The 23987-nt window shown below is 38.5% G+C and overlaps 2 protein-coding genes across 2 annotated transcripts in view; both read right to left on the bottom strand.

Annotated features, from left to right (window-relative positions):
- LOC144661647 (lysophosphatidic acid receptor 3-like) overlaps positions 1 to 23987 on the bottom strand; it is a 668415-nt gene that overhangs the window by 338944 nt on the left and 305484 nt on the right. The gene's annotated exons all lie outside the window — the stretch shown is intronic.
- LOC144661631 (coadhesin-like) lies at positions 384 to 13852 on the bottom strand. Its single transcript, XM_078522436.1, has 16 exons — positions 13739 to 13852; positions 12533 to 12602; positions 12369 to 12386; positions 11717 to 11899; positions 11265 to 11441; positions 10290 to 10460; positions 9841 to 9987; positions 9035 to 9211; positions 8190 to 8366; positions 6660 to 6836; positions 6339 to 6515; positions 4446 to 4622; positions 4137 to 4313; positions 1993 to 2423; positions 1412 to 1565; positions 384 to 666 (listed from the first exon to the last, which is right to left on the bottom strand). Exons 2-16 carry the CDS (start codon positions 12579 to 12581, stop codon positions 656 to 658), a joined length of 2403 nt encoding a protein of 800 aa, XP_078378562.1. The 5' UTR covers positions 12582 to 12602; positions 13739 to 13852; the 3' UTR covers positions 384 to 655.

The following is a 23987-nucleotide window of genomic DNA, read 5'->3' as shown; positions in this document are numbered from 1 at the left end:
TGCAAGAGATGAATGAAAAGCTACTGGAAGTTTCAGCATCATTCCCGGCATTCCCAGGGGATAATAAGTCCACATCTTTGCCTTGAAAAAATTTGGCAGGTATACCTTTGCAATCCATATTTGTTAGCCTTTGAGCCGATCTAAACTGGCAATGTTGATATAAAGTAGAAAAGATAAAAATCTTAAAAACATCTTTTTCGTAGTCAGGGCCCCAAGCCGAGACGCCATGCAAAGTTTTTTAACCAATTTGGTAACGTACCGTGGCCGGCCCTAAAGAGTACAACTGTTGAGTGCATTTATAACTTCGATTAGACATTCCTATATCTTTTCAAAATGCTTGAAGCCAAACTCATTCGAGAAATAACAAACACCACACGCCTTATTATATTTCCATTTTAATTGTACCTCAATTTTTTTTCTGTTCCGTGGTTACTATAATTATTGTGTTACACCTTGCCCAATTTTACCACCAGGTGTTCAAGACTTTATTTATACATTTACGATGAGAAGCGGGAAATCAATACAGAAAACTGTAAACAGTCACGTTTCCTGCCGCAAGTTATATTCCTGTCTGATTACCCCAGTCCATTTCCCCAGCCCAGTTTCCTTCTTAGAGCAAACAAAGTCGTTCTTTGTTCTTCTTGTAACCAACTTGTCATTGTGCAGCTTGAAAAAAAAAAGAAAAAAGAAATCAGTAAAAGTGAGTACAGTGAAATGCAAAAACATGTCATTCGTTTATAATTATATTAATAACAACAATATAAATAACAACTATATAATTATATTAATAACAACAATATTAATAACAACTATATAATTATATTAATAACAACAATATTAATAACAACTATATATCTTTGTTTTTGTGGTATTGCCTCTTTAATTTTATTTCAGTTCTAACTCACAAAATTAGTTTTGCTTGTTAAGCGAAGATAAATAACTGATTGACTATCGTGAGCACGAACTTTTAGCAACCACCCATATTATAAGCAACCACTGAAGTGCCAATGTATGCCTATAAATTGCGAGTGGCGGTAAATCAAAACTTCCTAACAAGGGTCCTCGAACTATTCATTTGTAAGGGCGCTTTCCATATACATTTATCAGAACTGGCCGGCCGGGCAGATAGTTTTGAATGTAAAAATGACCTTTTCCACGAGATTTTCCCACAAATCCCGGGCCATAACCATGTATAATATTTACACATTGACTGATTTGGTAGGGCAAATCAGACTAACAACGAAATTCTGTTCTCTAATATACCGGTCTGGCCGGCCAGTTCTGTCTAATGGAAAGCGTCCTAAGTTTATTATCGCCTTATTGCACCTCTGACTCTTTATTATGTTCCCTTAAGTCGCGAAGATACCATGGTTACGGGCCAGTGAGCTATTTGTGTGACTTGATGACTTACCACACATTTTGTGCTTAATTTCCACCAGCTGGTTGACTAGCAGGTCAAAGTTTTCGACGATGATAACATCTCCATTTTTACCAGCTATCTCGCGCAAGGTTTCCTGGTTAATACCACTCCCAATGCCCACTGCTATGATATGCCAATCCGACACCTGCCAATAAGTGAGTAGGAATAGAACAGCGCTATTACACCTTTGTCAGTATGAAGCTCCCGTAGCCACTTCAAACTGGAAAATGACCATAATATTAAGAATTTGTGTTTGTATACTACAGGGTTTATTATCTCAGACCTGATGAGTGGCCGATGTCTTAGTTCTTCCATGATTCAGTAGTTTGTAACTTAGTTCTTGTGTTTGTTTCTTAGTTTGTTTGTTCGTTTGTTTGTGCGCTTTTCTATTTGTGTTTGCGTGTTAAGTGAACCTGTAAATCTCCTAGTAACCACGTTTTCAGTCCTTCTCTATTTGAATGTTATACACACTGTATTCAGCATCTTTAAACAAAAAGCACATTCGTTCATACAAAAGGTTTGGAAAAAAGTCGCTTAAACTTCAATACGCACTGCCTTGATTTGCTCAATACCTCAGGATCATTATGGAAGCGAGCTGTAAACACCGCAAAATCTTCATGCATCTTGGTAGGTTTCCCATCAGTCAGCATAATCATGATGTTTGGGTTATTTGGTCTGTCTCCTCCGCTCAGTGAGAACAAAGAATCTCTAGCCGCTATCATAGCCAAGTCAGTCCGCGTTTGAAAATCTAAGGTTAATGGTATGTTACCAATTTTGCTCTCCAGTGCCTCTACGCTGTAAAGGGTTTTATCTGCAAACGTGAATTTTGTAAAGGCTCGTCGATTGAATGTCACCAGACCAAAGTGATCTTTGTCGGGTCCCGGCTCAAACGTTTCCACAAGATCAATAAGGAACGCAAACACCTTCTTCAAGTTGGATTTCTTGACGCTCTTGGATGTGTCGACTACTACACCAATATCAAAGCCAATCGAGCAAGGTGGAACTAAGAAATTAAAATTATTATATTTAATAAGCACAACTCAATCAATCAATCTGATAAACCTACAAATAATAAACACTTCTGTACCGATACCTGTAGCCCCAGGGGGGGGGGGGGGGTACTCCGACTTGTAAATGACGGGGATGATCGAATGAAGGCAAAACTTAGGACCCAAAAAAATCCCCAAGTCCTCTGACATTACCCAAAAAAATCCCTGGACCAAAAATAACCCCCCCAAAAATCTCTTGCCTAATTACCCCTAAATCCTCAGGAGGGGCAATCATGCTCGAGTTTGGTTATTCGTCATACCATAAATACGACAAGGCACTTAATTTTGTTTTCAATACCAAAAAAAATCCCCTATTTGAATCAAGTCACCCAAAAAACTACTTGTCAAATCTTCCAACCCAAAAAAATCCCGGAATCGAAAATTTCAAACCCAAAAAAATCCTTCGATCATCCCCGTCATTTACAAGCCGGAGTACCCCCCTCCCCCCCCCCCCCCTGGGCCTGTAGCTAGTTAGCAATACCTTGCAAACCACTCTGATTTCGCGAACGATCCTTTACTTCAAATAAAAAGATAACTGAGCCGATCACCGTTTTCAAAGTCAAGCCAATAACATCATTTGCCTATAAAGCTGACTTTGCTCAGGTTTCCGAAACGTCAGTCACAAACAACTTTCGGCTTCAATCAATCATTCCATCCGTCCATCCATCAATCAATTAACCAATCCTTCCATGCATGCATGCATGTATGTATTTATGCATCATCACCATCATCATCATAATCATCTTCATCATCATCATCATCATCATCATCATCATCATCATCATCATCACCACCAGCAGCAACACCATCATTATCATGAGAGATATGCTTTTTCAGCCTTTACACAGGGGGGAGGGGGAAGGTAAACTTTAAAGGATATGGTACTCTTTTTAGAACACCTCCCGATTAAGAGTTAATGCACAGCTCATTCATTGTTTAAATTAACTTACAATCAAGTAACTGGAACTTGAGAATATATATGTCTTTCATTTACATAGTCATCTCATAAACTTTTGGGCTATAAACTGTCCCGTCTTTAGTCTATCTGTTACCATTGTCTTTGTCATAAAACTGTGTGTCTTCATTTCCTCTGACTAGCTGACTGCATATTTTACCATCGATCCCACTGTGATTGACACTATTATTGGTTTGCCCTGAAGTTGAAAAGTGTCCCAACATTTGCTAAATTTAACCGTGTCACGCGTCATCAGTTCGAGTAACTACCCGCTAGTAATGGACAATCAAAAGTAGCGCTTTGGGCCCTTTGGCCTGGGCTTAATTCGAACGTAACGGACGGCAATTACTCTGGTAGTTCTAGGGTTTACAGTTGGCCAAGTTGTATGCCTAAATTTTCTTTCGCGAACTCAACACGGTTTGCCTGGATTTTTCTTTCAATAACGAACGTTGTTTATGCAATTTTATTTCAAAAATATTTTTAGAGGGCGACATCCTTGCAAGAAACTGTTGATATAAAGATATATGTAGACGTATCTTTGATTTTCGCAAAGCCACAATAATACCCCCCCCCCCCCCCAAACCCTAACCCCTTTCTCCGTTCTTGAGCTATAAATGATCAAATGATTATAATTTTTCTTTTAACGATAATCGTTGTTTAAAAAAAATGCTAAATTGTTTCAAGTATGGAATGAAACGAAGTGGAAACTCACGGCAAGGATCTGGGTTGCATTCTTCCTTCTGATCAGCCGGTCCCAGTTCAACGCAGTTCTTTCCGCCGTTCTGTGGAGGTGGGTTGGTGCAACTTCTTGACCGTGTTTGGGAACCTCCTCCACAAGTTGCACTGCAGTCAGACCATTCCGTCCATGCGGTGTAATTACCATCGATCGCTGTCAAAGTTAAAAACGAATGTGACGAACAATGATTTATGAATTTCACGCTTGTAAAACACGAGACAGAAAAAGGGAAGCTGGTTTCTATTTAAGCATTCAACAATATGAACAAAAACTTCAAAAACTCACGGCAAGGATCTGGGTTGCACTCTTGGGTCTGATCGCCAGGTCCCAGTTCATCGCAGTTCTTTCCGCCGTTCTGTGGAGGGGGGTTGGTGCAACTTCTTGATCGTGTTTGGGAACCTCCTCCACAAGTGACACTGCAGTCTGACCACTCAGTCCATGCGGTGTAGTTTCCGTCGATTGCTGCCGAAACACAACTTTATGTCAATCAACTTAGAAAAATACAAATAAAGGAAAGCTTGCTGTCGTGCCAGAATTAAGTAAAACAAAAACCATTGAGTGAAACAATTAAAAATTTTAAATTTTAGAGAAAGTTTAGAGATAATCTACTTGTCCGAGTCTCAGGGCTGTGGGATATTCCCAGGGCGTTAGGATGGAGGGCGTCGAAACGAGCAGGTTCGAGCGGATAAGCCTTGATGCAGAAGCCTGGGTACCAGTTATAAATTTTTGAGGGTTTTCCATTTCCCTGACCAATATGGCGGACGTCGATGTCGATAAAAAATACCCCCATAGACGTAACAGAAGATTTTTACGATAAATCATTAACAGAAGCATCTGAGGAAATGGAGGGTGAAGATGTGAGGTTTGAATATGTGGAGGAAAACGAGTTGTCGCGGATAGCGGACAGCGACTGTAATATTGAGAGTGCAATTATTATGGGAAACATTTTATCCTCTTTGAACGGTCAACAAGCAAAAGTGAAGCCGTTTCTATCTACCTATGAAATACATGCATTTCACAGGTTTACACATGTACAGATTCCAAATTTTTCAAACCTGTGAACAGGGCGCTTTTAACAAGGTCCTGTGAAAATTTCAAACCTATCCACTCGATCATGCTAAAGTTCTGGCATGTCAACTTGGAAGTTTGCATTCTAAACCTTTATTTATTACGATCAATCACTTCAGAAATTCTTATGCAAAATATTGGTACATATATCTGTTTCAAAATCGCTAAATCTATTTCAAAATCGCGAGATCCCTCGATGTTGTTGACAACCTTTATGTTAACGTTCGTATCATTATGAGATCTTTCGATCGCCGTTGTGAAGCTGTCACTTCAGACAACTAAAAAACGTTAAGGATCATAAAAGATCATTCCATAAATTTGCATACACGAAATAAACGAATAAAAGTGTCTTTCAATAGGTATTTTAGGCGTTTATTATCATTTTCTTTTGACTGGTATGCTAAGATATGAGATTTGCACGGGATTTCTCGACTGCCTGTTTTCGACACTACATTTATATTACAAGAGAAAAAACACAAACACGAAGAAGATCTAATATGAACTACGGGCTAGATATTGTCTGTGTATCCCTTAGAACAGTGCCAGATATTGAATTAGTCTATGCATTACATCGATTTCGTGATATAAAGCAATAAATTTGAACTTGCCTTCAGCTGTCAGCCGCCATTTTCCTTAGCCAAACAGCGAGTCAAGAGCAGAAAAGCGGACTAGTACCAGTCCCTCTCCGCATCAAGGCTGTAGCAGAGAGCTTGTATGCCCGTTTCACCGCCCACCGACGTCATGGATATTCCGTTCTCGAGTTATTCGTCAAAATTAATGTTTCACAGTACACAAATTTTCAGGGACACAAAATATCAGTGGCCGCACAAAATTACCCTTGCTAACTAACAAACATTTACAAAAACACTTTTCACATGGGTAAAAATCACAGGAAAAGGTTTTTCTAAAAACTACGTGACTCACATGGGTAAAAATCACAGGAATTTTTTTTTTTTACATACATGACAGCCTGCTGGCAACCATCTACCTGTGTGGCGTGAAAAATCCGAAATGCTACTTAAGAAACGAAGGATTTTTAAGAAAAAAGGTATTTTCACATTTCATAAATTCGCCGTTATTGCCTTTCTACCCACGGTAAAAAAAACTCACGGCAAGGATCTGGGTTGCAGTTTTGCTTTTGATCAGCTGGTCCCAGTTCATCGCAGTTTTTTCCACCGTATTGTGGAGGGGGGTTGGTGCAATTTCTTGACCGTGTTTGGGAACCTCCTCCACAAGTTGCACTGCAATCAGACCACTCAGTCCATTCTGTGAAGTTACCGTCGATTGCTATCAAAGTTAAAAACAAAATGAAAATTAACGATTTATGAATTTCATGCTTGTTTTAAAACGAGACAAAAAAAAAAACAGAGAAGATGATTTAAGCGTCTATTTAAGCATTCAACAATATAAACCAAAACTGCAATAACTCACGGCAAGGATCTGGGTTGCAATCTTGTGTTTCAAAAGCTGGTCCCAGCTCATCGCAGTTTTTTCCACCGTACTCTGGAGGGGGGTTAGTGCAACTTCTTGACCGTGTTTGGAAATCTCCTCCACAAGTTACACTGCAATCAGACCACTCAGTCCATTCTGTGTAGTTTCCGTTCATTGCTGCCGAAACACCAATTTATGTTAGTCAGCTTAGCAAAATAACAGCAAACAATAAGAATCCCGATGAAACATTGTCTATTGTGTTTGATATATTAAGTTAAAATTATTGTTAAATTTATAGAGCTCAGTACGGACACCCCATGATGGTGCCCGGCAAAGAGGCACCAATATGTCCTTCCAAAATCAATAAAAAATGTCTGGAATTCACTTTTACTATAAATAGCGATCATTTCAAAATAAAACTTGCAAACATTCACTGAAACACTTCTCACAATAACTCAACTAATCACAATGCTATAAATCATACGAAGTTTTGTGGCGTGAGGACTATGGACCCAAACAGTGCTATTTAACAAAAATTAGATCAAATTAGTTTTCTCTGTAGGGTGGAAAATATTTCTTTAAGCAACAGCTAATAAATTCGAAATTTTCGTAGAAATGATTCTCCTAATTCACGAAACATCAGATTTAATTTCAATTTTACGGCCAAAGACTGTTGAATATCAACTGAAGTACCCCAAAAATGGTCGAAGTAAATTTCTAAGAGCTTACACATCAAAGTAAAATAGGCTTGAAAACCGCCAGTCCTGATTATTCAGTAAAAAGTCATATTTTCTTTAATAATTTGGAGCTACCGTAATGATTCGATTTAGCGCCCGGGGCGCTTATTTACTTTTGGCACCTCAAGGGAGGGCGCTTATTGGAGACAGGGCGCTTATTCGGGACAGGGCGCTTATTTAACTATTCTGAGAAACAACCAAATGCATCTAACAATAACAGAAACTGTAACAGTTAGAAATTGTTAAAAGTTCAGTTACTTTTAAAATAATTGTTCATTTTAGCAGTAAATATATACATGAACTGTACGGTGACCGGCCAGGAGTTTCTCTAGTTGACGTCAATGACTTCAGGTGGGGCAGTTATCCATAATATGGGCACTTCTTCGAGTTCCTCGAATAGGGGTTCTCATAAGAATGGGGGCGCTTATTGGAATAGGGGCGCTTATTTACAAAAACACATTCGAATGGGGGCGCTTATTCGGAAGGGGGCGCTTATTCGAAGGAGGGCGCTAAATCGAATCATTACGGTACGCGGTTTTCCCACGCCGTGAAACGCTTCAATGACGCTGTCGCATCTCGGGTAGAAGGACTATGAATTCTGCATGTAAAGCTAAGGCGGGCTATGTTTCATTCCTACTATCCGGGTAACTCGGTCAGCCGAGCCACTCTCCCCCATGTAAACAGGCCCTTAGAATTTCGACAAAGTCTAGTCAAAACAACAATTTGAAGCAAAATGCATTTTCACATTTCTTTTGAAGTGCATAAATTTGTCTTTTTTCTATAATAAACTCACGGCAAGGATCTGGGTTGCACTCTTGTGTTTCACCAGCTGGCCCCAGTATATCGCAGTTCTTTCCCCCGTACTGCGGAGAGGGATTGGTGCAATTTCTTGATCGTTTTTGGGAACCTCCTCCACAAGTTGCACTGCAGTCAGACCACCCAGTCCACTGGGTATAGTTACCGTCGATCGCTGTAAAAATATTTAGCAAATTAACAAGTCACCTAATTAAGTACAGAGTTGTCCTTCTCTGTTTATAATATCATTGTTAGTTTATTACTATTCTGAGTAGTATTTTTGCCTTTTAAAAAGGGCTATGTCACGCAATTTTTAAGCAAATTTCGGCACTAACCAACTGTTCATAGAATTAACTGAAATATCACAATAACGGCTTAAAACTGTAGAATAAATCAAAAGAAACACAAAAAGACCAAAAAGGGGCATTTATAGCTAAAATTTTATCTCAATTTGTATGAAAGTGTCATTCACAATGCTCAAAAATCATCCTTGTTTGTACGTAATACGGCATATTTCGAACAAATGTTACCATCGGAGAGGTAAACTCTGATATGCCTACTTATATATTAAACAGAACAAATGTCGGGGAAAAATCAAATGCCCCGAGCGGGATTCAAACCCACGACACCCCGATCTCATGGAAGGTGCTCTAACCACTGAGCTACCGAGGCAACCACAGTGGAGTGAGTCTTGTTTGTTATGTGGCCTTGGTTTTGCCAATAAAAGACTTTTGCTCTGTCAATATAAACTTTTGAGCTCATAATTAACGAAAATAAATAGAATTACCTAGAACACCATAACCTAGCCCCTTTAAGTTCAATTGACTTCAAAAAATAACTCACGGCAAGGATCTGGGTTACATTCTTGTGCCTGTCTGGCGGATCCCAGTTCATCACAGTTCTTTCCACCGTACTGTGGAGGGGGATTGGTGCAACTTCTTGATCGTGATTGGAAATCTCCTCCACAAGTTACACTACAATCAGTCCACTCAGTCCATTCCGTGTAGTTACCGTCGATCGCTGACAAAGTAGAAAATAAGCACGTCGGTTGGTAAGATAAGGTTTGTGTTCGAGCCTGGTGGCCCATCAGGCCGGAGCTTATCCCGGTTTCAGTAGCATGAGGTGACTAGGAGTATTTCTACTCCTTTTGCATGGGACTGCTTGTTCATCTTAGAGATACCCAGCGATGGACTAGCATCGTTAGTGTTAGATCAGCCCAAAGAGCCTTGTTATTATTTAACGTAAACCTTTTTTCTCTTAATGCTGTGTTAGAGATCATAAAAATCATTTCAAACCTGAGTGGAAGGCAAGGGCTCTTTAAGCCATTTGAGGGAACAAAATGACGTCGTGATATGATTTTTTGTTGGTTATAAAAAATAGTAACTGATGTTTCATTCCTTTTGAATGAAGAATGATAACGGTTCTGCATGTATAGCGCATTTACAAAGCTCAAAGCGCTTCACAATTATAACTTTTAAGAAAAATTTTGTTTTAAACAACATTTAATTATTCTTGCAAAGTGTGAGGTGTACTGTTTACCGATACGCCATACTTATTCTTTGTTAGAAACAGATATGGCGGTGATAACTCTGAAAAGATACCCGCAAGAGTCCCAGCTATTCAAATATCAACTTTAGGACAAAACTTACGGCATGGTGTCAGGCTGCATTCTTTATTCTCAGTTTCAGGACCCAAGGTATTCGCTCCGGTACAGTCTCTTGTGCGTTTTTGTGCGCCAGTTCCACATGTTACACTGCAGTCAGACCACTCAGACCATTCAGTACATTTACCTCCACCTTCAAGATTTTACACAGAGCATTTCAAATGAGAATTATTTTGCAAACTCCAATTCAAAAGCTATAGCATTCTAATCAACAGTTTTCGTGTGCCATCCCCTAGGCCATCTTATTGTAGTTGTTGTTTTGAATAGGAAGTTCTAAAGCCTCTGACACGCTCTGACTGGAAACCTGTTTTAAAACAACGGAATGCAGAAAATTGAATAAAATGAATTAAAAAGTATTTGAATTAGGTGTCATCTAAGTGGAATCAACCTAACCGCGCGTTAAAAGCCCAGGTATTTAGATTTGTTTATACTTACCGCAAGGCTGTGTATTACACTTCTGTGACTCAGAATCCGGACCTTGACAGTCTTGGCCTCCGCCTTGTGGAGGAGGATTGGTGCATGTTCTAGTCCGGTGCCGCACCCCACCACCACACGAGGCGCTGCAGGGGGTAAACGGGCACCACTCACTCCATTCACCGTCAGTCACTAGAATTAAAGAGGATTTGTCTTTGAATAAGACAGTTAAGATTGAAGCACAACCCAAATATGTCAAGACAAATGGAACAAAACTGAAAGTGCATAGAAGAAGACGAAAATAATCGTGTGAGCCAACCACCACCATATGTACAAGAGGGTCTCAATGGGGGGGGGGGGGCGGACTTTTACGCTTAACGGTTACAATTCTAACCTTTTTACGGCTAACGGTTAATTTATTTCAATAACGGTTAACATAAGTTAAAAGTTAATTTTCATTGTTTTAAAAAGTTAAAAATTAATTTCCATTATTGAAAAACATATTTTACGGCTAACGGTTAAAATGTTCCAATTTTTACGCCTAACGGCTAACCCCATTGAGACCGTCGTGCAAGGTATTCTTTGTTATTACATTTCATGAAAATCTGCTGCTTCGTCGCTCTCCTGTGGTTTGGTGTTTATAAGGCAAAAAACCGCCTATGCTAAAATCTCTGACTGATTTTTTAGGCTGCAAAAGTCATGTGATCAAAAAGGAAGTAAATCTTAGACAAAAAAGAAAACGCACATGTGTAGTCTGTGGCTTTGACTGTGTCGGTAACACCTTGGATTACTTACAAATAAAGTAGCTGCCAAATGCAGGAAAGCAAAGCAGTCTTTGATGTCAATCAGAGAGGTAGCAAAAATGCGGTTTTAATTTTTTCCCACTGTTTTAATAAACATGACATAAGGCATGGACGACTTCCTTCCACTAGTTCGATTGTAAAGTAACAAGTAAAGTTGAAACTACTCTGAGAAACAAAATAACTATTTCAGTACCACAATCGCATGTGCCACACTTCTGTGTTTCTACACTTGGCCCTAAATCGTCACAGTTTTTCCCGCCACAACAAGGCAAGGGATTGGTGCAAGTTCGTGTACGGCTCTGGAACCCTCCGCCGCAGGTTACACTGCACTTCGTGAAATTTGACCATTCGGAATAACCACCATGTACAGCTAAAATGTAGAAAAAAAATCATCAAAAGTTGATCGCCATTGCTACATCGGCTGCGAAAAGACAAATTTTCGGAAATATACGCAGCAAATATTTTGTTTAAATGTCAATTTAATTTTTGCATAAAAGTACAAAATCATAGAGGACCCCTAAATGCATGCTCTGCTGTAGTACCGTTTTTTGCGTTTTATAGAATGTTATGAAATTGAAATCCAACAAAATATGAATATTGAATAAGATAAAAAGCATAAACAAGAGCACGACAAACTGAACGTACGGCATGGAAATGAGTTGCATGCTTCTGTTTCCATGTCTGGTCCCAGGCCACTGCAATCCCTTCCTCCGTTCCTTGGTTCAGGACTATTACAGGAGCGTTTACGAATCTTCAGACCGCCTCCACAAGAGACGTTACATTCGGAGAACTCGCTCCAGTCGGAGTAACCACCATCAACAGCTCCATCTGAAAAAGAATACTCCAATCTTTGCATCCGTAGTAACTTAAAAAAAAAAAGGGTTTTTTTTGGAAAAGGAAAAAAAAAAAAAAAAAAAAAAAAAAAAAATAAAAAAAAAAGGGGGGGGAAAACGGGCGGGGTTTAAGGGGAAAGAAAAAGGGAGTTCGAGCGCGAAGCACGAGGTGCGAGGAGAGAGCGCAATCGGAGGCATGATCTTGCTCAGGGGGCATCCCTCCAGAAATAAAGCACTGAAACTCTTTCAGAGACATTTTTCATGAGGTAATTCTTGAGAAAAATCAATCTTGTTCAACTGGGGATTATTTTCCCAACAAAACCTATTTTGTTTTTAAATTTGAGTAAAACTCATGACGAGGCAAGTGCCTCGTCTTGCCTCTTGCCAGTTACGGCCCTGGACTGTGTGTCAAACAAAGTCTCATTAATAGCATACATACACCACAACAAGAACTCTTTTTTTACCTTGCGAATTTCCATCCACTGCGAAAAAAGAAAAACGTATATCAATCAGCTATAGTTGTATTGATATAGCTTATAAGCATATAAGTTGTAAGTTTTTGTTACGCTTTTTCTACTATAACACACGGTACGTTCGTAACTCGTGACATTTGATAATATTTTCTTACCTACAAGAAGAAGAAATATCAAGCCAGTGAGGTAGTATTGAACGTCCATGGTCGGCAAAACACTGAAACACTGAAAATTTTCAAATGAGTTGCATGGGTTAAAAAATGTGATGGAAACCATTTGTTTCTGAGGAGTACTCTTTCATTTTATAATAGCGTCCTCAACTGCGGAAGACAACGTAATTTGTCGAAAGGAATATACCTGTAGTCCACGTATTCGCATCAAAATCAAGCGCCCTTATCTTAGCCTCCAGCAATAAAAATGCTTTCTGATAATCGGTGGTCAAAATGATCAATGTCAAGTGACAACTGATAAACCAGGGCTTGTATTACCGTCAAAAGAATGTTAATAGGCTTAAAGTAGACAATTGACACAATGTTTGACAACTGGTAAATTTTTTGACACACAGTCCAGCGGAATCCAAAAAAGAACTTCGAAGGTCTCATAGTTTATCCTTTATTTTCGATTAAAAACATCACTTTTTAAAAGTGATTTTTTTTTTCGAAAGAGTGCTCTCCCTCTGTTGAAAAAGGAACGGCCCCTTTTGGGAATTATTAAAATGATAGCCCTGCTCGCATTGTCAAGGAATAATAGAATAGTAGCCCCGTACTGGTCGTCAAGGAATAATTGAAAAATGACCGGGTATGAAAGGGATTATGGAATTTTTAGCCGTTTTATATTATTTTTATTTTTTTGTGTGTGTGATACTTGTAAACTAGCTGGAGAGTAGAAATAGGAAACGTGGGAACTACATTTTTAAACCTAAGTTTCATTCCGATTTCTTTGAAGTTACAATTTTCTTTGAACGGACCAAGAAACAACGTAATTGGAGTTCTATTCGAAATTACCTTTTTGACAAATTGAGGCAACATGCTGGCCAGCATTTATACAAATTTTCAGAAAATAAAAAAGGGAAAATGATTTCTTTTTCGTAAACACTGTCTATGTTGAAAACATTCACAATGGCAGAACAACGACAGTAAATAAACCCAAAATGTATTTTTTTTATCGTATGATGTCGTAATTTGATCGTATGAAAAGTTTGTTTATTTTGGCCGCGTAGCAAAGGTTGATTTTGTCGTGCAAGTGGGATGAATGGTTTGTTTTCGAGTATTTAAAAAAGCAAAAAAGGTAGTTGCAACTACTGCTATGCGCTTACAACTTTGAAAAAGTATTTAGCTCGGTTTTAAATCACTGAACCTTACCTTGCGCCAGCAGTCAAGATTCCAACTTACTCGAGTCTGAGCCAGCGCCTTGCCGTTGTGGCATTCAGTAACGGACTCAACCAATACGTAGAAACATATGTGTGTGTTTCGTTGAAGTATCAATTTTTATGACAATGAAATTTTATCCCATACTTTAATGTGATATTGCTTAGATGCAAGACAGCCTTACAAAATACGTTATAAGCAGGCATAAACTTAAGTCCCCAAGCACGCAAAGAAAGATTATTTGTAGCTCACGATAAATGTACATGTAGCAGGCTAAATTAAAACTACGTTTCAAACACGCGTAGTATACGTTAGAATACTGAAAAATATTTATCCTTTACAATCCTTCCTCACAGCTATAGGCAGCCCACGTGTCTACTTAGCATTCTGCGGGTGTTTTGTTTTAGCAATTGGACCTCGTTATTGCCAGAGAGCATTGTTTCCAATGGTTATAGCAATAGGTCCCTTTTTCTAGCTGTATTGTTGTAAACACTTTATCTAGTGCTTCCTTCTGTAAGTGAAATGTTGCAATTTATGAAATATATTTCTCTTTATATCTCAAAGTAGAGCGAAGTTCGCGAGCGAGCGAGTTATCCTTTGCAGACAACTTTGCTGACAATTGCTAACAAAACTGACAACGTCACACTAAAAACGTACGAGTTCAAACGCGGCTATTTTCTGCTCTGAAAATTTTAATACAGACGTACGTTTTTTTATTCATTTATTAAATATTTTGTTTTGTTTTGTTCCAACCAATACCAATGACTTCTGCTGTCAGTATAACTTCTGGTTAAAAAGAGAGAAAAAAGAAAAACTTTTTTCAAGCTCAACATGTTACTTCAAAACCCATCCCCGTACTAGAAAAAGGTTTGGAGACCGAGGCTTATAATTCGCAAATGCTCTCAGTCGCTTTCAGTTTAAGACGAAATCCACCAGGAAGTCGAGTAATATTTATTTAAGCTGGACAAAAATTGAGTATTAGAATAATTTAAATCCTATTGCGTTATTTCCTACCCGGCCTCAATAAAAGGTAAAGATGTAAGAAATTATCCGTGATAACATCAACAACAATTTCTTATCAGGATGTGAGAAAATAAAAATTTTAAAGTTCACGCGCTATAGGCAAAATATCACGTATAGTCATTTTGTTAAATCGTCTTTAAGCGATTCAGTGGAATTCAGTGAATTTCGAAATTTGTTTTCGATGTTTGGTGTTGTTAAAAAAGATTTCTTTTGATAAGATATTTGAATTCAAGCTGTAACACAAAATTTTGCAAGAAGGTGTAAATAATGTTGGTACAACAATTTCTTATCAGAGTCTGAGAAAATGAAATTCAAAGTTCACAAGCTATAGGCAAAAGCTCACGTCTTTTAAGCGATTCAGTGGAATTCAGTGGAACTTCAAAATTGGTTTTCGATGTTTCGTGTTGTTAGAAAAGATTTCTTTTGATAAGATATTTGAAGCAGTAACACAAAAGCTTGCAATCAGGTGTGAATAATTTTGGTACATAATTTTGTCCAATAACTACTAGAAGTCCTGGCGCATTCCATCTTAAGAGGGCGTCTTTCTTAAAAGCACCCACTCAATTTCGCTTAAAAAATAATTTTGCCTGAAACTCTGTCAACTAAAAGACATTACCAAGGCAAGAACTAAAACAGATATGGTTTGGTTTGAAATGATATTCTGGCCGCGTTAGGAGCCATAAAATATTTTCCCTTGTCGGCGCCGGTCACAACGTCTCGAAAATTGAAAAATATGCACTTTACGTAACACTGTAAAATATTTATTTCGCATCATCTAGTCGCAAATTTTATATCAACTTGCTCATAAACCTTTCTAGTTTTACAAGACAGTCACAATTTGCCTCTCGATTATCCTGAAAAGGCAAAATCGAGCGTATTATGACCACTACTAATCGCCTTTGAGCAAAGGCTGTAAATTGGCTTCGATTTAGAGGCTATTTTTTAAATTTTGGGACCAACCTAATACTTCTAGCCTATCCAGCCGACAAGAGTAGTCGTTTATCTACAAATATGTGCAAAATCCCATGTACGTTTTCAATATTTCAAAAATTATGACCGTTTTTATCAGCACATGTACCAGCATTTTCGATTTTTCGCCTATATTAAAATCGACTTCTCTCGAGCAGATTTTGACACACATACAGCCTACCTGCTTCTCATCTCGGCTTATGTCCAACGTTAGACGGTTAACAATCCCCAGATTGCTAAATCTCATAATAACTCCAGCAAATTGGTAGGTATTGCCTTCAAAACTTGAGCACCACGGCATCTATCGAGTCCCTTGTTAGCGAGCGAAAGCCCGAATCCAAGGCTATATTTCGCACTAAATACCCCATTAAACACCGTTTCAGAGCCGTATTTCTTCGAGAATCAGACAAAAGACCCTCCGAGACTGGTATTTAGAGAACATAGCCGCGATTTGAGGTCTTAAATTCCGAAGAAACAACACCATTTACAGTGTACATCTCGACAATCGATACTGTGTGATGCTGTTTCCGCAGAGGTCCGCATAAATGGGGAGACCGCTGCTCGCCTGTGCCAACAACCACGTCTAAATGTTACCATATTTTTTTAAAATCAAAATTTGGAAAGCAATTTCGAGTTTTAAAGAAATCAATCCTATAAATAAATAAACATACACGAAGCCTCGTGCCAAATGGCCCATACTGTCACAGCTTATCCCGGTTTCGATAGCATTAAGCGGCTAGGAATATTTCTACTCCCTCCTGGATGGAATTCTAGTCCATCGCAGTTCCCCACCCCCCCCCCCCCGGCCCTCCCAGCATTATTTTGCCGGTACCTATTTATACAGCTGGGTGGGTAGAGGCGCTATGAGAGTAAAGTGTCTTACTCAAGAATAGTACAACACAGTAACCCTGGCCAGGGATCGAACCCGGACAGTTCGATCTGGAGTCCGGCCGGCGCGCTAACAAATAGGCCACCGCGCCTCCCATATGAATAAATAAATAAATAAATAAATAAATAAATAAATAAATAAATAAATAAATATCATTCGCCGTCTGTAAGATATAGCATTTTGAATTTCGGAGTTTCACGCCACACAAGACTTTAGACGGCCGCCAGAAAGCTGCCACGTTTTCTTAAAAAAAATCGCCTTATCCTGACATTTTTAATACTCTGGACAATTTTTGACGGATAACTAGAGTACGGAATAACGTGCAGATCTGAGGATGGGCCCTAAGCAAACCGAGGAGCAACGTTAGATTTTCGCCGAAGGTTAAAGAACACCTTACGGCACGGTTTACACTAGGAGAAAGAACTGGGCGAAAGGCGCACCCTTCCCAAAATGACGCCGGATGACGAGAAAGATGTCCAATGCCTCCAGGAAAATACCTGTTAACCTGGTAGACCAGGTTAACAGAGAAATCAACGTCTCCCATCCCATCTGCTACGACACGTATGACTTCTGTGAATGTTACTACAGCAACACGCTTCAAAAATTCAATGTGGTCATGCTGAAAGCCACTTGTAGCCACTTTGGGATTCCTGTAAAATCAAAAGAAAAAAAGAAAATTCTGATAGACAAGCTGACGGACATGATCCGTGAATATGAATGTGTTTCTGACTAAAACAATGTTAAACATCCCATAAGAGTAACAGACAGTCGTTGAGTAGTCTTGGCTTCATGCCTAAACGCAGCTGTGCTTTCATTACGTTAAGTCCTCTCATCCCTCTCATCAAAACATAATGTTAAGGTAGGCAGGCAGGCTAAGAATACCTGTACCATCACATCCTATAGGTGGTTTTCACTGTCATGCCGCGAAAAATAAAACCAAAACTATTGAGTAAAAAAAATCAAGAATATTACAGATTGTAGAAGACTACTATATAAACTACCGTTACTTGTTCAAGTCTCAGATCTGTACATTATTCCGTACTCTAGTTATCCGTAAAAATGTTTCACGCAAATTTGGAGAGCACAGACACTGATCTGGCATTAAATTCTGCTACAAATCAGAACACCATCACGAAAAAGGAAACATTCAAATAAACACTTTCCGCAAAACCTCGACGCTAAACTGTCCAGAGAATTAAAAATGGCAGGATGAGGCAATTTTTATTTATTTATTTATTTATTTATTTATTTATTGATTTATTCATTCATTCATATGGGAGGCGCGGTGGCCTATTTGTTAGCGCGCCGGCCGGACTCCAGATCGAACTGTCCGGGTTCGATCCCTGGCCAGGGTTACTGTGTTGTACTATTCTTGAGTAAGACACTTTACTCTCATAGCGCCTCTACCCACCCAGCTGTATAAATAGGTACCGGCAAAATAATGCTGGGAGGGCCGGGGGGGGGGGGGGGGTGGGGGAACTGCGATGGACTAGAATTCCATCCAGGAGGGAGTAGAAATATTCCTAGCCGCTTAATGCTATCGAGACCGGGATAAGCTGTGACAGTATGGGCCATTTGGCACGAGGCTTCGTGTTTGTTTATTTATTTATAGGATTGATTTCTTTAAAACTCGAAATTGCTTTCCAAATTTTGATTTAAAAAAATATGGTAACATTTAGCCGTGGTTGTTGGCACAGGCGAGCAGCGGTCTCCCCATTTATGCGGACCTCTGCGGAAACAGCATCACACAGTATCGATTGTCGAGATGTACACTGTAAATGGTGTTGTTTCTTCGGAATTTAAGACCTCAAATCGCGGCTATGTTCTCTAAATACCAGTCTCGGAGGGTCTTTTGTCTGATTCTCGAAGAAATACGGCTCTGAAACGGTGTTTAATGGGGTATTTAGTGCGAAATGTAGCCTTGGATTCGGGCTTTCGCTCGCTAACAAGGGACTCGATAGATGCCGTGGTGCTCAAGTTTTGAAGGCAATACCTACCAATTTGCTGGAGTTATTATGAGATTTTATAGCAATCTGGGGATTGTTAACCGTCTAACGTTGGACATAAGCCGAGATGAGAAGCAGGTAGGCTGTATGTGTGTCAAAATCTGCTCGAGAGAAGTCGATTTTAATATAGGCGAAAAATCGAAAATGCTGGTACATGTGCTGATAAAAACGGTCATAATTTTTGAAATATTGAAAACGTACATGGGATTTTGCACATATTTGTAGATAAACGACTACTCTTGTCGGCTGGATAGGCTAGAAGTATTAGGTTGGTCCCAAAATTTACAAAATAGCCTCTAAATCGAAGCCAATTTACAGCCTTTGCTCAAAAGCGATTAGTAGTGGTCATAATACGCTCGATTTTGCCTTTTCAGGATAATCGAGAGGCAAATTGTGACTGTCTTGTAAAACTAGAAAGGTTTATGAGCAAGTTGATATAAAATTTGCGGCTGGATGATGCGAAATAAATATTTTACAGTGTTACGTAAAGTGCATATTTTTCAATTTTCGAGACGTTGTGACCGGCGCCGACAAGGGAAAATATTTTATGGCTCCTAACGCGGCCAGAATATCATTTCAAATCAAACCATATCTGTTTTAGTTCTTGCCTTGGTAATGTCTTTCAGCTGACAGAGTTTCAGGCAAAATTATTTTTTAAGCGAGATTGAGTGGGTGCTTCTAAGAAAGACGCCCTCTTAAGCATGTTTTTTTTTTTTGATTAAATAGAAAATATGGTTGTTGCACGAATCAAGCTCCAAAACGCATAGTCTGAAATTCAGCCGTCCTCTCGTCCCTAACCCCCCAACGGAGGGGCGCGGGCGAGAGAGACTCTCTCGCCCGTTCCCCCCCCGTTGGGGGGTTAGGGACGAGAGGACGGCTAAATTTCAGACTACAAAACGCATATCCTATATAAATTTAACAAGTGCACGTACATCTCACTGTCAAAAATGACACTTTTGGTTTCAGTTTGGGCTAAATGTATTATGTAAAGAAGTTGCAATGTAGTTTTTAGCCGTCATATTGCAAGTTTTAAAAAATCAAATCAGATCGAAAGGCAATTTCCGATTTTTGCCAAACTGCGTCACTATAATGATAACACATGTTAAAGTTTAATTGTTTACGATTTCTTTTAGCAGCAGAAGTTTCCATAGCAACGATTGTGGTAGCTTTTGTTTTTAACCAAGGCTGATTTTCTCAAAATTCACTTCGAAACTTTGCATGATAAGGTTTGTCTACTTGGAAACCAAGTTTAGAAAAATCTGCAAGTGGGTTTTTATAAAAAACGAGAAAAGGAATATTTTTGCCAAAATTTTTGTATAGGGATTCTGAATTAGCAGTCCATATCTTACAAAAAAATATAGCAATAACTACCTACTTTAAAAGCCTTTCTGAATTAAGTAATTTGTAAACTAAAAGGAGCTCTGTGGATGGTTGTGATTTTAACATATCCAGTTTTAAAGAACTTGGCTTAAGTGGTTTTAACACGAAAATCGAGTTAAAGTTGTGGCAAACGCCAAAAATTTGGCAAACTAATGCCTTAATACATCAGACTCTTGTCAAACCACAACACACGCCAACTTACAAACTGTGGCCGCCGTGGTAAAATGGAACTCACGTAGAGTTGTTATCTTATTATAATTTTATGCTAAACGTCGGAGAAGAAACAGAAAGCATTGGAGAAGAAAGAAGGTTTGGACGAAAATTTACATTAGCAGGAATCCCTCCCTTCCTTTTCCAGAAACTTCGCACAGAAGATACCGCGGCCTTTAAGTAAAAAATGAAAGTGGCTACACACTCGTGCAGTCGGTCGTCCACCAAAAGTGAACTGTCACGCAAATCACGTGGTGAATAGAGCGCAAAATTTGATTGTTGATTAGTTAGCAACCCACGTTTACGTTTGCCAATCGTTGACACGACGAATATGAGCTAAACAATACAAAAACCAGAAGATGGTGTTACCCCAGTTTACCCCAACTTGTTTGCAAACTGTTGTTGTATCGTTTTGGCCCACGAACTTGAGTTTATCAACAAGAAATTAAATTGCCAACAATTGTTTGTCGTGTGAAGGCCATTAAAGACACCTTAAAATGATATCAAAACAACCAATCAACACATAACGAAATATTTCTAAAACGTTCTTACAGTTTAATTGCAAAAAAAGAAATGGCCAGTTATATAAGCGATGTTTGTGCTTTAAATTCCAATCGAAATCACCTTAAAAAGTGAGTCTTATTATTCCAATTGTACAGGAACATTTAAGAGGCTGTATCTGTAATAGTGGTCTGCCCGATCTGGCTTGTAAAAAGCATATTTTCTAGTGTGTTCAAACTATGAATCATACAAACTGACCACTGAAATTTGACCAAGTCCACGAGGAGGTGCAACATTCCCTGAAAAGCGTTTAATGCATCAGCATTATTCAGTAGCTATACATGATGACACCAGGAACAGGGGCACCCAACGGTATTTCGTTAAAATATCTGTTCGGAAGACGATTTGAGATCTAGAATTTTCGGAACATTCATTGTAAATTTTTTTGCTGCCTGCCTTTCCTAGATTTTCGAATATCTAAAAAAATCTAAAAATGGTAAATTGTTCATTTTTAACGATTTTTACTCTAAAAAGGTCACCTAGAATTTTTGGGAGCCCTTCTCTGGCTGGAATTTTTTCGAAAAGGTAAGTTTTGATCCCTATGACTTTCGGATCACTAGACTTTCAGCTAGGAAATCCGAACAGATAAAAAAATTTTAGGGGATAAAAATATGCCTATATCTACCGTTTAAATACTAAAATACGTTCAACAAAAAGAGGTGCTAACTTCCTAAGAGGTTTTGAACTATATTCGTAGATATTCGACCCTGCAGGAAGTCTTAACGAAAAAAGTAACGGCCGGATGCTTTAAGAAGAAAACAGTCTAGTACCGGAACTAAGACCAATTCCTGCTAACTTAAAGCCCTTGAAAAATCATTGTCATAAATGATTTTCTAGCGAGTTTTCTGCATGAATTCAACGTAAATTCGTCACTCAACATAACAGCTGCAATCCCTTTTAGGAAAACGGACAATCATTCTTCCTCAAGTCTTCTTTACGGAAGCCGTTATTGCGGATGAAACTAGTTTCCAATGGTTACAGTTAATGGTTCTAGTTTTCACAATACAATTTGGTCCTAGCTCTATTGGTGCAAACTAGCTTTGAAAAGCTTGCGCTCGCTACCGGCTGCTTCGTCTTTTCGCGAGAGAGAGGAGCTACTAGGTTGTGCGATTTGTCGCCAGCATCCCTCACTGATGGTGTGAAACCAGCTAGCATATTGAACTTCCAGAATATATCGGATTCGCAAAATTATTTTTTTTCTTTTGACATTTACCCATTCTTGCTTCAGGCATTATTCAGTAATAAACGCAAACATGTCAACACGTTTATAATGGACCTTTTTGTCACGAAAATAACTGCAGAAAAGTTGAGACTTGGAGTTTTGAAACGAAAGCTGTGAATTTACTTACGACATTGCATTTTTGTCAACAATGTCATGAAATGATCCACGGGTGTCACAATTCAGAGAACAAGGCTAGAGGAATAAAATAGAATACAATAGAATAATCTTAAGCTTTTGCATTTGTTTCAAACCATTCTTTTGTTTGAAGTTTGAGCCCGATGTGTTTACATGTGATATTTTTGTGTAACGCGTTGTTTGTTTGTTTGTTTGTTTGTTTTGTCGTTTTTTGAAAGCCGATATTTCCTTCAATATTACAAACAAAGAGATACCGTTAAGTACTAAGTTTCACAAGCACTTAACACTTCCGGGGTCAATTCGTATATAGCATGAAGCTTTATTCACGCCATGTTTTGTGAATCAGAGACGTCCTTTCTCATAATCATAACAGTGATGAGGCCTTAAAGAATCTTGCCTATGAGACGACAGAGACAAGACGCCAGAGACATGTTTATAATTTAGTTCGTAGGTGTATTGATGGAAAAGTCCCCCAATTTTTTAAGAATTATTTTACTTTTAATAGAGATGTAGCACTAAGACAAACAAGGCAAGCTGATTTATTGCATTTGCCTAAAGTACGGACAGAAGCTGCGAAAAAGTCTTTTTATTACTCCGGTTGCCAAATTTATAACTCTTATCAAAATAATATGTAATTTTTAAATTTTTCGATTTTATACAAATGTAACATAATTTTAGCTTATATCTTAGTATCTCTTATATATTTTAATCTTTTTAACTTCCATTTTAGGTACACTGTAAGACTTTTAGCGACTTTTTAATTTTTACTTTTTACTAGGGCCTCTAAGGATAACAGTTTTTATTGTAAAGCTGATGGAGTAACCCTATTTAAATAAAGGCTTCTCTAATATCCCCAAAGCGGAAGTAAGAGGCGACAGTGTTGACTGCCTGTCAAGCCAAAGTACACAGGAATAGGCTCAAAAATGCTCGCCTTTTCTCCTTTAATTTCTTCTTAAGATATCTTTGATGTCCTTATCAATATCTTAGGCCTACAGTACTCTTTACACATACCATTGTGGGGTATAAAATTCATGCTGAATGTCATACGTGCACCAAATCATGTGTCACCTGTCGTTAAATCAAATTTATTTTTCTTGCCTTTTGCACTTCTCTTTGAAAAGTACATCATACAAAAAAGTTATTTTGGTACAACAACAACTCGTCACACTCAGAGTCTAGCGCAAACGATGTGCTTTCGCATACGATCTCTTGCTGTCTCTTAGATGAGGGTCTTAATGGGGTTAACCGTTAGGCGTAAAATGGCCAAAAATTAAGCCGTTAGGCGTAAAAATTGGAAAAATTTAACCGTTAGCCGTAAAAATTCGGTAACAATAAAGTAACCAAACTAGTTCACCTCATCGTCCCAGAATGGCCCTGAGACCGAAAATATGTTTTTCAATAATGGAAATTAATTTTTAACCTTTTAAAACAATGAATTATAGCTTTTAACTTCTGTTAACCGTTATGGAAATAAATTAACGGTTAGCCGTAAAAAAGCCAAAATTTAAACCGTTAACCGTAAAAGCCACCACCCCATTGAGACCCTCTTAGATCACATGACAGAATTTCAATCAAACCTCGGCTGAAGGTAAGCCTCGTCAAATATTGCCAAATAAACAGGACTTTTGTTCAAGAAGGAATAATTACGTTCGACATTGAAAAATTAACACAGTTTAACTTCCCCAATTGTAAGACACCAGGAAGTCTAAAAAAATGTTAACGTTAAGTTAAACCACATCTAGCACCGGAAGTAGTATAAGTGCATCCGTGTCAAATTAAAGCCCTCGAGAAAGTATATTGACAGTGATGCTTTTCTAATAAGTATAGCTTCATATTTTCAGACATTAT

The sequence above is a fragment of the Oculina patagonica genome, chromosome 7, assembly GCF_052425735.1.
Source record: "Oculina patagonica isolate OP01 chromosome 7, crgOcupat, whole genome shotgun sequence".
NCBI classification, from domain to species: Eukaryota; Metazoa; Cnidaria; class Anthozoa; order Scleractinia; family Oculinidae; genus Oculina; species Oculina patagonica.
The sequence above is the reverse complement of the archived record's forward strand: the minus strand, read 5'-3'. Positions and strand labels throughout refer to the sequence as shown.

Excerpts from the sequence above, each read along its gene's own strand:
- LOC144661631 (XM_078522436.1), bottom strand. The coding sequence starts at position 12,581 with ATGGACGTTCAATACTACCTCACTGGCTTGATATTTCTTCTTCTTGTA. Across the intron at positions 4,623-6,338 it reads CTGCAACCCAGATCCTTGCC|CAATCGACGGAAACTACACC; the intron begins GTGAGTTTTTTT and ends GTGTTTCGGCAG. Across the intron at positions 2,424-4,136 it reads ATGCAACCCAGATCCTTGCC|TTCCACCTTGCTCGATTGGC; the intron begins GTGAGTTTCCAC and ends TTAATTTCTTAG.